This window comes from Heliangelus exortis, chromosome 2 (assembly GCF_036169615.1).
Source record: "Heliangelus exortis chromosome 2, bHelExo1.hap1, whole genome shotgun sequence".
In the NCBI taxonomy this organism is placed as follows: Eukaryota; Metazoa; Chordata; class Aves; order Apodiformes; family Trochilidae; genus Heliangelus; species Heliangelus exortis.
The window spans coordinates 150,646,871-150,663,978 of record NC_092423.1 but is presented as its reverse complement, the minus strand read 5'-3'; the positions used below and the strand labels follow the sequence as shown (position 1 = coordinate 150,663,978).

General features: G+C 47.2%; 2 protein-coding genes across 2 annotated transcripts; both read right to left on the bottom strand.

Moving 5' to 3' along the window:
• Positions 1-305: 305 nt before the first annotated feature.
• Positions 306-704, bottom strand: LOC139792981 (feather beta keratin-like). The gene has a single exon (XM_071736975.1). The coding sequence runs from the start codon at positions 684-686 to the stop codon at positions 306-308; it is 381 nt and encodes a 126-aa protein (XP_071593076.1). The 5' UTR covers positions 687-704.
• Positions 705-14,666: 13,962 nt separating this feature from the next.
• Positions 14,667-15,053, bottom strand: LOC139793807 (feather beta keratin-like). Its single transcript, XM_071738717.1, has one exon. The coding sequence runs from the start codon at positions 15,033-15,035 to the stop codon at positions 14,667-14,669; it is 369 nt and encodes a 122-aa protein (XP_071594818.1). The 5' UTR covers positions 15,036-15,053.
• Positions 15,054-17,108: the final 2,055 nt, after the last annotated feature.

Below are 17,108 nucleotides of genomic sequence, written 5' to 3'. Positions count from 1 at the left end.
GATGCAAAAGAACTTTATTGAAGGAAAAACAGAGTAAAAAGGCAGGAGCATTGAGCTGGAAGGGAGCATATCTGAGGTGCAAATAATGCAACCATCAGTCTGCGTCCCTTGTGGAAGACAGATCTTGCCAGAGCACTAAGGTCTTTGTAGATTTTGATGTGAGGAGAAGACAGGAGATCCCTGATGTACTTTGGCTTGTGAGAAAGAGGTATCAGATGAGGAGGCATCAGAAGAGAAATGGTCTCCCTCGATGTGGTGGGTTGCAGGGTGCAGGTGTTTGCTGTCATAGGTTGTAGGGAGGGCCCTTAGCAGATGCCACAGCCTCCTCTACCTCCCAGGCCGTAGCCACATCCGTAGCCATAGCCCAGGCCTCCCAAACCATAGCCCAGGCCATAGCCCAGGCCTCCCAGACCTCCCAGGCCATAGCCCAGGCCATAGCCCAGGCCGTATCCGGAGTTGATGGGCACTCCCAGGGCACTGAGGTCGTTGCCCACAGCAGCGGATGCGGAGGATCCGACGGCGGTGCTCTGGGGGAAGGAGGTGAGGATGGGTCCTGGCAGGGTGACGAGGACAGGAGGAGGTTGCATGACAACGCGGGAAGCCTCACACTGCCTGACACAGGGCTCGTTGCAGCTGTTAGCCAGCGGGGTGGGTCCGCAAGAGCCGCAGCGGTCGTAGCAGGCCATGTGTGTGGTGTGGAGGGGTGGCTGTGGAGGAGAGAGAGGGTGTTGAGAAAGCGTTGGGGCAGAGTGGGTGAGGAGAAGGCAGGAGGGGCAGGGGGTTGAGGCTCACCTGGTTGTTGGTGTCAGCGGAGAAGGGGTGAGGAGAAGTGTGTGAGGGAGAGAGGCGCTGGGCCGGCTTTTATGCTGGTCCCCGAGGGGCGGGACAGCCTTTGGGCATGAGGGCATTGTGCAGCAAGCAGCTCCTGAGGACACAGCCTCCTCCTCAGGAATGAGGAGCTTTTCTGCCTCCATCATCCCTTTTTTCTGCCTCCATCGTCCCTTTTTATCTTCTTTGATTAAGGACATGCCTTCTGACCATGTTGACAGTCTTTAGGTGAGGGGAGGTGTGTTTGGGAGTCTTTTCCTGGCAGATGTATGTCATGGCATTTTTGGAGACGTGACCAAGCCCCAGGAGTGGTTGGGTGCCATCAGCGTGGTTCAATTGTGTCATCACTGAGCTTGGAAGTGGGAGACTTGTAGAGTCCCTTCCAAGCCAAACAATTCTATGATCTCATAGCAGTCGTGTGGTGAGGTTTGCGGGCAGGTTGTGAAGGAGAGCCCTGAATTCCTGTCAGCCCTTGCGGTGTGCTCTGGGCTTTGGAGAAGCGCTGGGCATGAGGCTGTGCCTGGTTCATCACACTGCTTCTCTTGCTGCCATCTCACAAGGATTTTCTTTAGTCCTTGTTATTCCTGCTGGGTGTCCTTCTTGCTTGTTATGTTACAGGTGGGTGTGTAGGTTATGGAGTGAGGGGTTGCTGTGTTCTGGTTTGTGAGTAGGGTTCCAGTGATGGACTGGCAGATGAGGCCATGTGGGAGAGAAGCAGCCTGAGTGAACTGAGATGTTTGGCTGGAACTGAGGGAACGTAGAGACTTTATGACCTTATCAAAAAGGGGTTTGTAAGTTCAGGACTGTGAAGAACTTGTGAGATGAAGTTTAGAGAAAAGTGGAATGGCCAAAAGTAACTAGAACGGAACCCAGAGTAGTTGCTTGGGACTGAGTCTTTTGCAGGCTAGTTTTGAGGGAAGCAGCGGGGTTCTTGAACCTCAGAATGGTTTGTTTCATCTAGATCCAACCAAATTGTGATATTTTTCATAATTTCATCATTTTTCCTCATTTTTTGTCATTTTTTGACTTTTTAAATCTTTTTTTGTCATTATTTTTTATTTTTTTCATTTTTTGTCATTTTCCATCATTTTTCATCATTTTTTAATCACTTTTCCTCATTTTTCCTCATTTTCCTTTTTTTTTCCGCATTTTTCTTCATGTTGTCATTTTCTGATGTTTTTTTCGTCTTTTTTCCTCATTTTCCTCATTTTCCATTTTTTTGTCGTTTTCGTAATTTTCATCTTTTTTCGCCACTTTTCGTCATTTTTTAACATTTTTCATCATTTTTCATGATTTTTTGTCATTTTCATCTCTTCATCTCTTTTCGTCACTTTTCGTCACTTTTTGCCATTTTTCGTCATTATTTGTCACTTTTTGTCTTTTTCATCTTTTTTAACTTTTTTCGTCATTTTTCTTCATTTTTCTTCATTTTCCATCATTTTTCATCATTTTTTGTCTTTTTAATCTTTTTTCACCTCATCGTCATTTTTTGTCATTTTCGTCTTTTTTCGTCATATTTGTTGTTTTTTATTTTTTTCGTCATTTTTGTCATTTTCGCCATTTTTGAGATTTTTATAATTTTTGTCATTTTCGTTATTTTTGTCATTTTTTGTCATTTTTGTCATTTTCGTCACTTTACTCATTTTTCGTCATTTTTCATTTTTTTTGGTCTTTTTTCATAATTTTTCGTTGTTTTTCGTCATTTTCGTCACTTTCATCATTTTTGTCATTTTTTATCATTTTTCATCTTTTTTCATCTTTTTTCATAATTATTCATCGTTTTTCGTTATTTTCGTCATTTTTGTCATTTTCATCACTTTCGTCGTTTTCCATCATTTCCCATCATTTTCCATCGTTTTCTGACATTTCCCGACATTTCTCAACATTTCCCAACATGTCGAGTTTCTTCCACTTGACCACATTTCTCCAAGTCCTGTTGATATTCATGGCTGAACACAGTGCTTTGATTGAAAGTGAGAAAAACCAAAGTGTTTTTCTCCCATTGTCAGAGGGCGCAGGCAGTTCAAGTTGTCGTTTGGTTTTGGAGGGAGAAAACGAGAAGGGTGAAATCGAGCAGGGGTGAGGGAAAGGCTGACGTAACTAATGACTCTTTGCCTCAGTGTTTAAAATCCGACCAGGTTGTCCAGATCTCCATCCCCGTGGGAAGAGTGGGAAGAGTTGGACCAGGACTCTAATGAAGCCCCCATCATCCAAGGGAAATCCTAGGGGACTTTCTTCAACACTTAGACACTCAGAGGTCTCTCCAGGGAAGGTTTCTGAGGGAGGTGCTGGAAGTGTTCCCCGAGCCACTTCCCATCAGCTGCCTGGAGGTTGCCCGGGTTGGATCTTGATGCCATGTTCTGTTCTTTGTGAGGCTGGAGTAGCGTTGGGGAGAGAAAGGAAGAGGAGGCCTGTCAAGCTTGGATGCAAAAGAACTTTATTGATTTTCAAAGCAGAGTGAAAAGGCAGGAGCATTGAGCTGGAAGGGAGCATATCTGAGGTACGAGTAGTGCAACCATCAGTCTGCGTCCCTTGTGGAAGACAGATCTTGCCGGAGCACCAAGGTCTGGTTTACCTGGTTACTCAGAGCTTTCATGTGTGTACTCTTTGCTGGGTAAAACATTGTCTGCATGTCCTGTCCCAAAGAGTGGTGGTGATGGGTGCTCAGTGCAGTGTGTGGCCAGTCAAAAGTCCCTTTTCTAGGGCTGAGTTCTGTGGCCAGTTCTCCTTAATATATTTGTGGATGATTTGGAGGAGGTGATTGAGTGCACACTCAGTAGGTTTTCGGATGACAGCAAGTTTGGGAGGAGTGTTGGTCTCAGAAGGCTGTGCAGAGGGGTCTGGAGAGGCTGGATTGATGGGCTGAGGCCAATTTGATTAGATTCAGGAAGGGTCGGTGTCGGGTCCTGCACTTGGGTCACACCAACCCCAGGCAACGCTCCAGATCTCGGGAAGAGCAGCTGGGAAGTGTCAGGAGAAAAGGAGCTGGGTGTGTTGGTGAGCAGTGGAGAGAGAATAGGTGAGAGAAAGAACTCTAGAGACAGCAAGAGGAGAGAGGAAGTGGTCCAGGTTCCAGAGCAAGGAATCACCTGAAGCCTTTGGTGAAGGCCTCGGTGAAGCAGATTTTCTCCCTGCAGCCCATGGAGGGCCCTGGTGAGGTAGGACAGGTGTCTGTGCTGCTCTGTTGGTGGGTGCACGGCAGGCAAGAGGCACGCTGGGCCAGTGCAGAGCTGGGCTGAGGGTGCCAGGGAGTCAGGTGGGCTCCCATTGGCCCCTAGAAAGGGGGTTGTGTAACTGGATGTACATCAGTCCCTGGGGAAAGATGGTTTGAAGCACTGAAAGGCCATGATGGTGCTGAAGAGTCTGGAGCATCTGGAGCATATGAGGAGAGGGTGAGAGAGCTGGGAGTCTTTAGCCAGGAGACAAAAATGGGTGAGAGATACAGACATAACTGTGTCTGAATGCCAGACAGGATGAGATGGAGCTGAGGGAGAGCAGCTCTTCCTGGTGAAAGAACTAGCAGGACATGAGTCCATAGGCACAGTGGAAAATAACAGGTATTCCACAGGAAGGGAAAGCAAGACCTTTTCATTGTGAGTTAGTCAAATGGTCAAAAAGGTGATGGAGTCTCCATCCTTTCAGATACAAAAACCGAGACAGGCCATGCACTCAGAAAAGCTGATGAAGCTGGCCCTGGTGTAGTATTGGTGATAATGGACATGTTCTGTGGAGGTTGCTGCTGAACTCAATGATGGTGGGGCAGGTGAAGGTCTTGTGTCACAGGCTGCAAGGCCTCCTGTGCTACTTGGTCTTGTCATTGCTCTGGTCAAACTCCCTAAGTGAGGACTTGCAGGTCTTTTCCACCCACCCTGGTTGGACCTTGATCCCTAATTTTGTTCTTTCTGAGGCTGGATGAGCCTTGGGGAAAGAAACAGAAGAGGAGGCGTGTCAGGCTTGGATGCAAAAGAACTTTATTGATTTTCAAAGCTGAGTGAAAAAGCAGGAGCATTGAGCTGGAAGGGAGCATATCTGAGGTGCAAATAGTGCAACCACCAGTCGGCATCCCTTGTGGAAGACAGATCTTGCCAGAGCACTAAGGTCTTTGTGCCTTTTGATGTGAGGAGAAGAGAGGAGATCCCTGATGTAGTTTGGCTTGTGAGAAGGAGGTATCAGAGGAGGAGGCATCAGAAGAGAAATGGTCTCCCTTGATGTGGTGGGTTGCAGGGTGCAGGTGTTTGCTGTCATAGGTTGTAGGGAGGGCCCTTAGCAGATGCCACAGCCTCCTCTACTTCCCAGGCCGTAGCCACATCCGTAGCCATAGCCCAGGCCTCCCAAACCATAGCCCAGGCCTCCCAGACCTCCCAGGCCATAGCCCAGGCCGTATCCGGAGTTGATGGGCACTCCCAGGGCACTGAGGTCATTGCCCACGGCAGCGGATGCGGAGGATCCGACGGCGGTGCTCTGGGGGAAGGAGGTGAGGATGGGTCCTGGCAGGGTGACGAGGACAGGAGGAGGTTGCATGACAACGCGGGAAGCCTCACACTGCCTGACACAGGGCTCGTTGCAGCTGTTAGCCAGCGGGGTGGGTCCGCAAGAGCCGCAGCGGTCGTAGCAGGCCATGTGTGTGGTGTGGAGGGGTGGCTGTGGAGGAGAGAGAGGGTGTTGAGAAAGCGTTGGGGCAGAGTGGGTGAGGAGAAGGCAGGAGGGGCAGGGGGTTGAGGCTCACCTGGTTGTTGGTGTCAGCGGAGAAGGGGTGAGGAGAAGTGTGTGAGGGAGAGAGGCGCTGAGCCGGCTTTTATGCTGGTCCCCGAGGGGCGGGACAGCCTTTGGGCATGAGGACATTGTGCAGCAAGCAGCTCCTGAGGACACAGCCTCCTGCTCAGGAATGAGGAGCTTTTCTGCCTCCATCATCCCTTTTTTCTGCCTCCATCGTCCCTTTTTATGTTCTTTGATTAAGGACATGCCTTCTGACCATGTTGACAGTCTTTAGGTGAGGGGAGGTGTGTTTGGGAGTCTTTTCCTGGCAGATGTATGTCATGGCATTTTTGGAGACGTGACCAAGCCCCAGGAGTGGTTGGGTGCCATCAGCGTGGTTCAATTGTGTCATCACTGAGCTTGGAAGTGGGAGACTTGTAGAGTCCCTTCCAAGCCAAACCATTCTATGATCTCATAGCAGTCGTGTGGTGAGGTTTGCGGGCAGGTTGTGAAGGAGAGCCCTGAATTCCTGTCAGCCCTTGCGGTGTGCTCTGGGCTTTGGAGAAGCGCTGGGCATGAGGCTGTGCCTGGTTCATCACACTGCTTCTCTTGCTGCCATCTCACAAGGATTTTCTTTAGTCCTTGTTATTCCTGCTGGGTGTGCTCTGTCTTTGTCTTGGTGTCCTTCTTGCTTGTTATGTTACAGGTGGGTGTGTAGGTTATGGAGTGAGGGGTTGCTGTGTTCTGTTTTGTGAATGGGGTTCAGGTGATTCCCTCTCTTTGGACAGGGAGTCCCCATGGACTGGCAGATGAGGCCATGTAGGAGAGGAGCAGCCTGAGCGAACTGAGATGTTTGGCTGGAACTGAGGGAACGTAGAGACTTTATGACCTTATCAAAAAGGGGTTTGTAAGTTCAGGACTGTGAAGAACTTGTGAGATGAAGTTTAGAGAAAAGTGGAATGGCCAAAAGTAACTAGAACGGAACCCAGAGTAGTTGCTTGGGACTGAGTCTTTTGCAGGCTAGTTTTGAGGGAAGCAGCGGGGTTCTTGAACCTCAGAATGGTTTGTTTCAGCTAGATCCAACCAAATTGTGATATTTTTCATAATTTCATCATTTTTCCTCCCTTTTTGTCATTTTTTGACTTTTTTTGTCATTTTTCATCATTTTCCATCATTTTTTAATCACTTTTCCTCATTTTTCCTCATTTTCCTTATTTTTCCTCATTTTTCTTCATTTTGTCATTTTCTGATGTTTTTTCGTCTTTTTTCATCATTTTCCTCATTTTCCATTTTTTCGTCATTTTCGTAATTTTCATCTTTTTTCACCACTTTTCGTCATTTTTTAACATTTTTCATCATTTTCCATGATTTTTTGTCATTTTCATCTCTTCATCGCTTTTCGTCACTTTTCGTCACTTTTCGTCACTTTTCGTCACTTTTCGTCACTTTTCGTCACTTTTCGTCACTTTTTGCCATTTTTCATCACTTTTTGCCATTTTTCGTCATTCTTCGTCATTTTTTGTCTTTTTCATCTTTTTTAACTTTTTCGTAATTTTTCGTAATTTTTCTTCATTTTTCTTCATTTTTCGTTATTTTTCGTCATTTTTCGTCATTTTTTGTCATTTTTTGTCTTTTTAATCTTTTTTCACCTCATCGTCATTTTTTGTCATTTTCGTCTTTTTTCATCATATTTGTAGTTTTTTATTTTTTTCATCATTTTTGTCATTTTCTCCATTTTCAAGATTTTTATAATTTTTGTCATTTTCGTTATTTTTGTCATTTTTCGTCATTTTTTGTCATTTTCGTCATTTTACTCATTTTTCGTCTTTTTTTTCATAATTTTTCATCGTTTTTCATAATTTTCATCTTTTTTCGTTATATTCGTCATTTTTTTTCATCATTTTTGTCATTTTCGCTATTTTTGAGATTTTTATAATTTTTGTCATTTTCGTTATTTTTGTCATTTTTTGTCATTTTTGTCACTTTCATCACTTTCATCATTTTTCGTCATTTTTCATCTTCTTTTCGTCTTTTTTCATAATTATTCATCGTTTTTCGTTATTTTCGTCATTTTTGTCATTTTCATCACTTTCGTCGTTTTCCATCATTTCCCATCATTTTCCATCGTTTTCTGACATTTCCCGACATTTCTCAACATTTCCCAACATTTCGAGTTTCTTCCACTTGACCACATTTCTCCAAGTCCTGTTGATATTCATGGCTGAACACAGTGCTTTGGTTGAAAGTGAGAAAAACCAAAGTGTTTTTCTCCCATTGTCAGAGGGCGCAGGCAGTTCAAGTTGTCGTTTGGTTTTGGAGGGAGAAAACGAGAAGGGTGAAGTCGAGCAGGGGTGAGGGAAAGGCTGACGGAACTAATGACTCTTTGCCTCAGTGTTTAAAATCCGACCAGGTTGTCCAGATCTCCATCCCCGTGGGAAGAGTGGGAAGAGTTGGACCAGGACTCTAATGAAGCCCCCATCATCCAAGGGAAATCCTAGGGGACTTTCTTCAACACTTAGACACTCAGAGGTCTCTCCAGGGAAGGTTTCTGAGGGAGGTGCTGGAAGTGTTCCCCGAGCCACTTCCCATCAGCTGCCTGGAGGTTGCCCGGGTTGGATCTTGATGCCATGTTCTGTTCTTTGTGAGGCTGGAGTAGCGTTGGGGAGAGAAAGGAAGAGGAGGCCTGTCAAGCTTGGATGCAAAAGAACTTTATTGATTTTCAAAGCAGAGTGAAAAGGCAGGAGCATTGAGCTGGAAGGGAGCATATCTGAGGTACGAGTAGTGCAACCATCAGTCTGCGTCCCTTGTGGAAGACAGATCTTGCCGGAGCACCAAGGTCTGGTTTACCTGGTTACTCAGAGCTTTCATGTGTGTACTCTTTGCTGGGTAAAAAGTTGTCTGGATGTCCTGTCCCAAAGAGTGGTGGTGATGGGTGCTCAGTGCAGTGTGTGGCCAGTCAAAAGTCCCTTTTCTAGGGCTGAGTTTTGTGGCCAGTTCTCCCTAATATCCTTCTGGATGATCTGGGGGACGTGATAGAGTGCACACTCAGTAGGTTTTCGGATGACAGCAGGTTTGGGAGGAGTGTTGGTCTCAGAAGGCTGTGCAGAGGGGTCTGGAGAGGCTGGATTGATGGGCTGAGGCCAATTTGATTAGATTCAGGAAGGGTCGGTGTCGGGTCCTGCACTTGGGTCACACCAACCCCAGGCAATGCTCCAGATCTTGGGAAGAGCAGCTGGGAAGTGTCAGGAGAAAAGGAGCTGGGTGTGTTGGTGAGCAGTGGAGAGAGAATAGGTGAGAGAAAGAACTCTAGAGACAGCAAGAGGAGACAGGAAGTGGTCCAGGTTCCAGAGCAAGGAATCACCTGAAGCCTTTGGTGAAGGCCTCGGTGAAGCAGATTTTCTCCGTGCAGCCCATGGAGGGCCCTGGTGAGGTAGGACAGGTGCCTGTGCTGCTCTGTTGGTGGGTGCACGGCAGGCAAGAGGCACGCTGGGCCAGTGCAGAGCTGGGCTGAGGGTGCCAGGGAGTCAGGTGGGCTCCCATTGGCCCCTAGAAAGGGGGTTGTGTAACTGGATGTACATCAGTCCCTGGGGAAAGATGGTTTGAAGCACTGAAAGGCCATGATGGTGCTGAAGGGTCTGGAGCATCTGGAGCATATGAGGAGAGGGTGAGAGAGCTAGCTGGGAGTCTTTAGCCAGGAGACAAAAATGGGTGAGAGACACAGACATAAGTGTGTCTGAATGCCAGACAGGATGAGATGGAGCTGAGGGAGAGATGCTCTTCCTGGTGGAAGAACTAGCAGGACATGAGTCCGTAGGCACAGTGGAAAATAACAGGTATTCCACAGGAAGGGAAAGCAAGACCTTTTCATTGTGAGTTAGTCAAATGGTCAAAAAGGTGATGGAGTCTCCATCCTTTCAGATACAAAAACCGAGACAGGCCATGCACTCAGAAAAGCTGATGAAGCTGGCCCTGGTGTAGTATTGGTGATAATGGACATGTTCTGTGGAGGTTGCTGCTGAACTCAATGATGGTGGGGCAGGTGAAGGTCTTGTGTCACAGGCTGCAAGGCCTCCTGTGCTACTTGGTCTTGTCATTGCTCTGGTCAAACTCCCTAAGTGAGGACTTGCAGGTCTTTTCCACCCACCCTGGTTGGATCTTGATCTTTGGTTTTGTTCTTTTGTGACTGGATGAGCCTTGGGGAAAGTAAGGAAGAGGAGGCGTGTCAGGCTTGGATGCAAAAGAACTTTATTGATTTTCAAAGCAGAGTGAAAAGGCAGGAGCATTGAGCTGGAAGGGAGCATATCTGAGGTGCAAATAGTGCAACCATCAGTCGGCATCCCTTGTGGAAGACAGATCTTGCCAGAGCACCAAGGTCTTTGTGCCTTTTGATGTGAGGAGAAGAGAGGAGATCCCTGATGTAGTTTGGCTTGTGAGAAGGAGGTATCAGAGGAGGAGGCATCAGAAGAGAAATGGTCTCCCTCGATGTGGTGGGTTGCAGGGTGCAGGTGTTTGCTGTCATAGGTTGTAGGGAGGGCCCTTAGCAGATGCCACAGCCTCCTCTACCTCCCAGGCCGTAGCCATAGCCCAGGCCTCCCAAACCATAGCCCAGGCCATAGCCCAGGCCTCCCAGACCTCCCAGGCCATAGCCCAGGCCGTATCCGGAGTTGATGGGCACTCCCAGGGCACTGAGGTCGTTGCCCACGGCAGCGGATGCGGAGGATCCGACGGCGGTGCTCTGGGGGAAGGAGGTGAGGATGGGTCCTGGCAGGGTGACGAGGACAGGAGGAGGTTGCATGACAACGCGGGAAGCCTCACACTGCCTGACACAGGGCTCGTTGCAGCTGTTAGCCAGCGGGGTGGGTCCGCAAGAGCCGCAGCGGTCGTAGCAGGCCATGTGTGTGGTGTGGAGGGGTGGCTGTGGAGGAGAGAGAGGGTGTTGAGAAAGCGTTGGGGCAGAGTGGGTGAGGAGAAGGCAGGAGGGGCAGGGGGTTGAGGCTCACCTGGTTGTTGGTGTCAGCGGAGAAGGGGTGAGGAGAAGTGTGTGAGGGAGAGAGGCGCTGGGCCGGCTTTTATGCTGGTCCGCGAGGGGCGGGACAGCCTTTGGGCATGAGGACATTGTGCAGCAAGCAGCTCCTGAGGACACAGCCTCCTCCTCAGGAATGAGGATCTTTTCTGCCTCCATCATCCCTTTTTTCTGCCTCCATCGTCCCTTTTTATCTTCTTTTAATAAGGACATGCCTTCTGACCATGTTGACAGTCTTTAGGTGAGGGGAGGTGTGTTTGGGAGTCTTTTCCTGGCAGATGTTTGTCATGGCATTTTTGGAGACGTGACCAAGCCCCAGGAGTGGTTGGGTGCCATCAGCGTGGTTCAATTGTGTCATCACTGAGCTTGGAAGTGGGAGACTTGTAGAGTCCCTTCCAAGCCAAACCATTCTATGATCTCATAGCAGTCGTGTGGTGAGGTTTGCGGGCAGGTTGTGAAGGAGAGCCCTGAATTCCTGTCAGCCCTTGCGGTGTGCTCTGGGCTTTGGAGAAGCGCTGGGCATGAGGCTGTGCCTGGTTCATCACACTGCTTCTCTTGCTGCCATCTCACAAGGATTTTCTTTAGTCCTTGTTATTCCTGCTGGGTGTGCTCTGTCTTTGTCTTGGTGTCCTTCTTGCTTGTTATGTTAGAGGTGGGTGTGTAGGTTATGGAGTGAGGGGTTGCTGTGTTCTGGTTTGTGAGTAGGGTTCCAGTGATGGAGTGGCAGATGAGGCCATGTGGGAGAGAAGCAGCCTGAGTGAACTGAGATGTTTGGCTGGAACTGAGGGAACGTAGAGACTTTATGACCTTATCAAAAAGGGGTTTGTAAGTTCAGGACTGCGAAGAACTTGTGAGATGAAGTTTAGAGAAAAGTGGAATGGCCAAAAGTAACTAGAACGGAACCCAGAGTAGTTGCTTGGGACTGAGTCTTTTGCAGGCTAGTTTTGAGGGAAGCAGCGGGGTTCTTGAACCTCAGAATGGTTTGTTTCATCTAGATCCAACCAAATTGTGATATTTTTCATAATTTCATCATTTTTCCTCATTTTTTGTCATTTTTTTGACTTTCTTTAATCCTTTTTTGTCATTTTTTGTCATTTTCCATCATTTTTCATCATTTTTTAATCACTTTTCCTCATTTTTCCTCATTTTCCTTATTTTTCCTCATTTTTCTTCATTTTGTCATTTTCTGATGTTTTTTCATCTTTTTTCATCATTTTCCTCATTTTCCATTTTTTCGTCATTTTCGTAATTTTCATCTTATTTCGCCACTTTTCGTCATTTTTTAACATTTTTCATCATTTTTCATGATTTTTTGTCATTTTCATCTCTTCATCTCTTTTTGTCACTTTTCATCACTTTTCGTCACTTTTCGTCACTTTTTGCCATTTTTCGTCATTCTTCGTCATTTTTTGTCTTTTTCATCTTTTTTCTTCATTTTTCTTCATTTTTCGTCATTTTTCTTCATTTTTCTTCATTTTTCTTCATTTTTCGTCATTTTTCGTCATTTTTTGTCTTTTTAATCTTTTTTCACCTCATCGTCATGTTTGTTGCTTTTTTATTTTTTCGTCATTTTTGTCATTTTTCGTCATTTTTTGTCATTTTTCATCTTTTTTTCATCTTTTTTCATAATTATTCATTGTTTTTCGTTATTTTCGTCATTTTCGTCATTTTCATCACTTTCGTCGTTTTCCATCATTTCCCATCCTTTTCCATCGTTTTCTGACATTTCCCGACATTTCTCAACATTTCCCAACATGTCGAGTTTCTTCCACTTGACCACATTTCTCCAAGTCCTGTTGATATTCATGGCTGAACACAGTGTTTTGATGGAAAGTGAGAAAAACCAAAGTGTTTTTCTCCCATTGTCAGAGGGCGCAGGCAGTTCAGGTTGTCGTTTGGTTTTGGAGGGAGAAAACGAGAAGGGTGAAGTCGAGCAGGGGTGAGGGAAAGGCTGACGGAACTAATGACTCTTTGCCTCAGTGTTTAAAATCCGACCAGGTTGTCCAGATCTCCATCCCCGTGGGAAGAGTGGGAAGAGTTGGACCAGGACTCTAATGAAGCCCCCATCATCCAAGGGAAATCCTAGGGGACTTTCTTCAACACTTAGACACTCAGAGGTCTCTCCAGGGAAGGTTTCTGAGGGAGGTGCTGGAAGTGTTCCCCGAGCCACTTCCCATCAGCTGCCTGGAGGTTGCCCGGGTTGGATCTTGATGCCATGTTCTGTTCTTTGTGAGGCTGGAGTAGCGTTGGGGAGAGAAAGGAAGAGGAGGCCTGTCAAGCTTGGATGCAAAAGAACTTTATTGATTTTCAAAGCAGAGTGAAAAGGCAGGAGCATTGAGCTGGAAGGGAGCATATCTGAGGTACGAGTAGTGCAACCATCAGTCTGCGTCCCTTGTGGAAGACAGATCTTGCCGGAGCACCAAGGTCTGGTTTACCTGGTTACTCAGAGCTTTCATGTGTGTACTCTTTGCTGGGTAAAAAGTTGTCTGGATGTCCTGTCCCAAAGAGTGGTGGTGATGGGTGCTCAGTGCAGTGTGTGGCCAGTCAAAAGTCCCTTTTCTAGGGCTGAGTTTTGTGGCCAGTTCTCCCTAATATCCTTCTGGATGATCTGGGGGACGTGATAGAGTGCACACTCAGTAGGTTTTCGGATGACAGCAGGTTTGGGAGGAGTGTTGGTCTCAGAAGGCTGTGCAGAGGGGTCTGGAGAGGCTGGATTGATGGGCTGAGGCCAATTTGATTAGATTCAGGAAGGGTCGGTGTCGGGTCCTGCACTTGGGTCACACCAACCCCAGGCAATGCTCCAGATCTTGGGAAGAGCAGCTGGGAAGTGTCAGGAGAAAAGGAGCTGGGTGTGTTGGTGAGCAGTGGAGAGAGAATAGGTGAGAGAAAGAACTCTAGAGACAGCAAGAGGAGACAGGAAGTGGTCCAGGTTCCAGAGCAAGGAATCACCTGAAGCCTTTGGTGAAGGCCTCGGTGAAGCAGATTTTCTCCGTGCAGCCCATGGAGGGCCCTGGTGAGGTAGGACAGGTGCCTGTGCTGCTCTGTTGGTGGGTGCACGGCAGGCAAGAGGCACGCTGGGCCAGTGCAGAGCTGGGCTGAGGGTGCCAGGGAGTCAGGTGGGCTCCCATTGGCCCCTAGAAAGGGGGTTGTGTAACTGGATGTACATCAGTCCCTGGGGAAAGATGGTTTGAAGCACTGAAAGGCCATGATGGTGCTGAAGAGTCTGGAGCATCTGGAGCATATGAGGAGAGGGTGAGAGAGCTGGGAGTCTTTAGCCAGGGGACAAAAATGGGTGAGAGACACAGACATAAGTGTGTCTGAATGCCAGACAGGATGAGATGGAGCTGAGGGAGAGCAGCTCTTCCTGGTGAAAGAACTAGCAGGACATGAGTCCGTAGGCACAGTGGAAAATAACAGGTATTCCACAGGAAGGGAAAGCAAGACCTTTTCATTGTGAGTTAGTCAAATGGTCAAAAAGGTGATGGAGTCTCCATCCTTTCAGATACAAAAACCCAGACAGGCCATGAACTCAGAAAAGCTGATGAAGCTGGCCCTGGTGTAGTATTGGTGACAATGGACATGTTCTGTGGAGGTTGCTGCTGAACTCAATGATGGTGGGGCAGGTGAAGGTCTTGTGTCACAGGCTGCAAGGCCTCCTGTGCTACTTGGTCTTGTCATTGCTCTGGTCAAACTCCCTAAGTGAGGACTTGCAGGTCTTTTCCACCCACCCTGGTTGGATCTTGATCTTTGGTTTTGTTCTTTTGTGACTGGATGAGCCTTGGGGAAAGTAAGGAAGAGGAGGCGTGTCAGGCTTGGATGCAAAAGAACTTTATTGATGGAAAAACAGAGTAAAGAGGCAGGAGCATTAATGTGGAAGGGAGCATATCTGAGGTGCAAACAGTGCAACCATCAGTCGGCATCCCTTGTGGAAGACAGATCTTGCCAGAGCACCAAGGTCTTTGTGCCTTTTGATGTGAGGAGAAGAGAGGAGATCCCTGATGTAGTTTGGCTTGTGAGAAGGAGGTATCAGAGGAGGAGGCATCAGAAGAGAAATGGTCTCCCTTGATGTGGTGGGTTGCAGGGTGCAGGTGTTTGCTGTCATAGGTTGTAGGGAGGGCCCTTAGCAGATGCCACAGCCTCCTCTACCTCCCAGGCCGTAGCCACATCCGTAGCCATAGCCCAGGCCTCCCAAACCATAGCCCAGGCCATAGCCCAGGCCTCCCAGACCTCCCAGGCCATAGCCCAGGCCGTATCCGGAGTTGATGGGCACTCCCAGGGCACTGAGGTCATTGCCCACGGCAGCGGATGCGGAGGATCCAACGGCGGTGCTCTGGGGGAAGGAGGTGAGGATGGGTCCTGGCAGGGTGACGAGGACAGGAGGAGGTTGCATGACAACGCGGGAAGCCTCACACTGCCTGACACAGGGCTCGTTGCAGCTGTTAGCCAGCGGGGTGGGTCCGCAAGAGCCGCAGCGGTCGTAGCAGGCCATGTGTGTGGTGTGGAGGGGTGGCTGTGGAGGAGAGAGAGGGTGTTGAGAAAGCGTTGGGGCAGAGTGGGTGAGGAGAAGGCAGGAGGGGCAGGGGGTTGAGGCTCACCTGGTTGTTGGTGTCAGCGGAGAAGGGGTGAGGAGAAGTGTGTGAGGGAGAGAGGCGCTGGGCCGGCTTTTATGCTGGTCCGCGAGGGGCGGGACAGCCTTTGGGCATGAGGACATTGTGCAGCAAGCAGCTCCTGAGGACACAGCCTCCTCCTCAGGAATGAGGATCTTTTCTGCCTCCATCATCCCTTTTTTCTGCCTCCATCGTCCCTTTTTATCTTCTTTTAATAAGGACATGCCTTCTGACCATGTTGACAGTCTTTAGGTGAGGGGAGGTGTGTTTGGGAGTCTTTTCCTGGCAGATGTATGTCATGGCATTTTTGGAGACGTGACCAAGCCCCAGGAGTGGTTGGGTGCCATCAGCGTGGTTCAATTGTGTCATCACTGAGCTTGGAAGTGGGAGACTTGTAGAGTCCCTTCCAAGCCAAACCATTCTATGATCTCATAGCACTCGTGTGGTGAGGTTTGCGGGCAGGTTGTGAAGGAGAGCCCTGAATTCCTGTCAGCCCTTGCGGTGTGCTCTGGGCTTTGGAGAAGCGCTGGGCATGAGGCTGTGCCTGGTTCATCACACTGCTTCTCTTGCTGCCATCTCACAAGGATTTTCTTTAGTCCTTGTTATTCCTGCTGGGTGTGCTCTGTCTTTGTCTTGGTGTCCTTCTTGCTTGTTATGTTAGAGGTGGGTGTGTAGGTTATGGAGTGAGGGGTTGCTGTGTTCTGGTTTGTGAGTAGGGTTCCAGTGATGGACTGGCAGATGAGGCCATGTGGGAGAGAAGCAGCCTGAGTGAACTGAGATGTTTGGCTGGAACTGAGGGAACGTAGAGACTTTATGACCTTATCAAAAAGGGGTTTGTAAGTTCAGGACTGCGAAGAACTTGTGAGATGAAGTTTAGAGAAAAGTGGAATGGCCAAAAGTAACTAGAACGGAACCCAGAGTAGTTGCTTGGGACTGAGTCTTTTGCAGGCTAGTTTTGAGGGAAGCAGCGGGGTTCTTGAACCTCAGAATGGTTTGTTTCATCTAGATCCAACCAAATTGTGATATTTTTCATAATTTCATCATTTTTCCTCATTTTTTGTCATTTTTTTGACTTTCTTTAATCCTTTTTTGTCATTTTTTGTCATTTTCCATCATTTTTCATCATTTTTTAATCACTTTTCCTCATTTTTCCTCATTTTCCTTATTTTTCCTCATTTTTCTTCATTTTGTCATTTTCTGATGTTTTTTCATCTTTTTTCATCATTTTCCTCATTTTCCATTTTTTCGTCATTTTCGTAATTTTCATCTTATTTCGCCACTTTTCGTCATTTTTTAACATTTTTCATCATTTTTCATGATTTTTTGTCATTTTCATCTCTTCATCTCTTTTTGTCACTTTTCATCACTTTTCGTCACTTTTCGTCACTTTTTGCCATTTTTCGTCATTCTTCGTCATTTTTTGTCTTTTTCATCTTTTTTCTTCATTTTTCTTCATTTTTCGTCATTTTTCTTCATTTTTCTTCATTTTTCTTCATTTTTCGTCATTTTTCGTCATTTTTTGTCTTTTTAATCTTTTTTCACCTCATCGTCATGTTTGTTGCTTTTTTATTTTTTCGTCATTTTTGTCATTTTTCGTCATTTTTTGTCATTTTTCATCTTTTTTTCATCTTTTTTCATAATTATTCATTGTTTTTCGTTATTTTCGTCATTTTCGTCATTTTCATCACTTTCGTCGTTTTCCATCATTTCCCATCCTTTTCCATCGTTTTCTGACATTTCCCGACATTTCTCAACATTTCCCAACATGTCGAGTTTCTTCCACTTGACCACATTTCTCCAAGTCCTGTTGATATTCATGGCTGAACACAGTGTTTTGATGGAAAGTGAGAAAAACCAAAGTGTTTTTCTCCCATTGTCAGAGGGCGCAGGCAGTTCAGGTTGTCGTTTGGTTTTGGAGGGAGAAAACGAGAAGGGTGAAGTCGAGCAGGGGTGAG

Coding starts and splice junctions, on each gene's coding strand:
- LOC139792981 (XM_071736975.1), bottom strand. CDS start 686: ATGGCCTGCTACGACCGCTGCGGCTCTTGCGGACCCACCCCGCTGGCT.
- LOC139793807 (XM_071738717.1), bottom strand. CDS start 15,035: ATGGCCTGCTACGACCGCTGCGGCTCTTGCGGACCCACCCCGCTGGCT.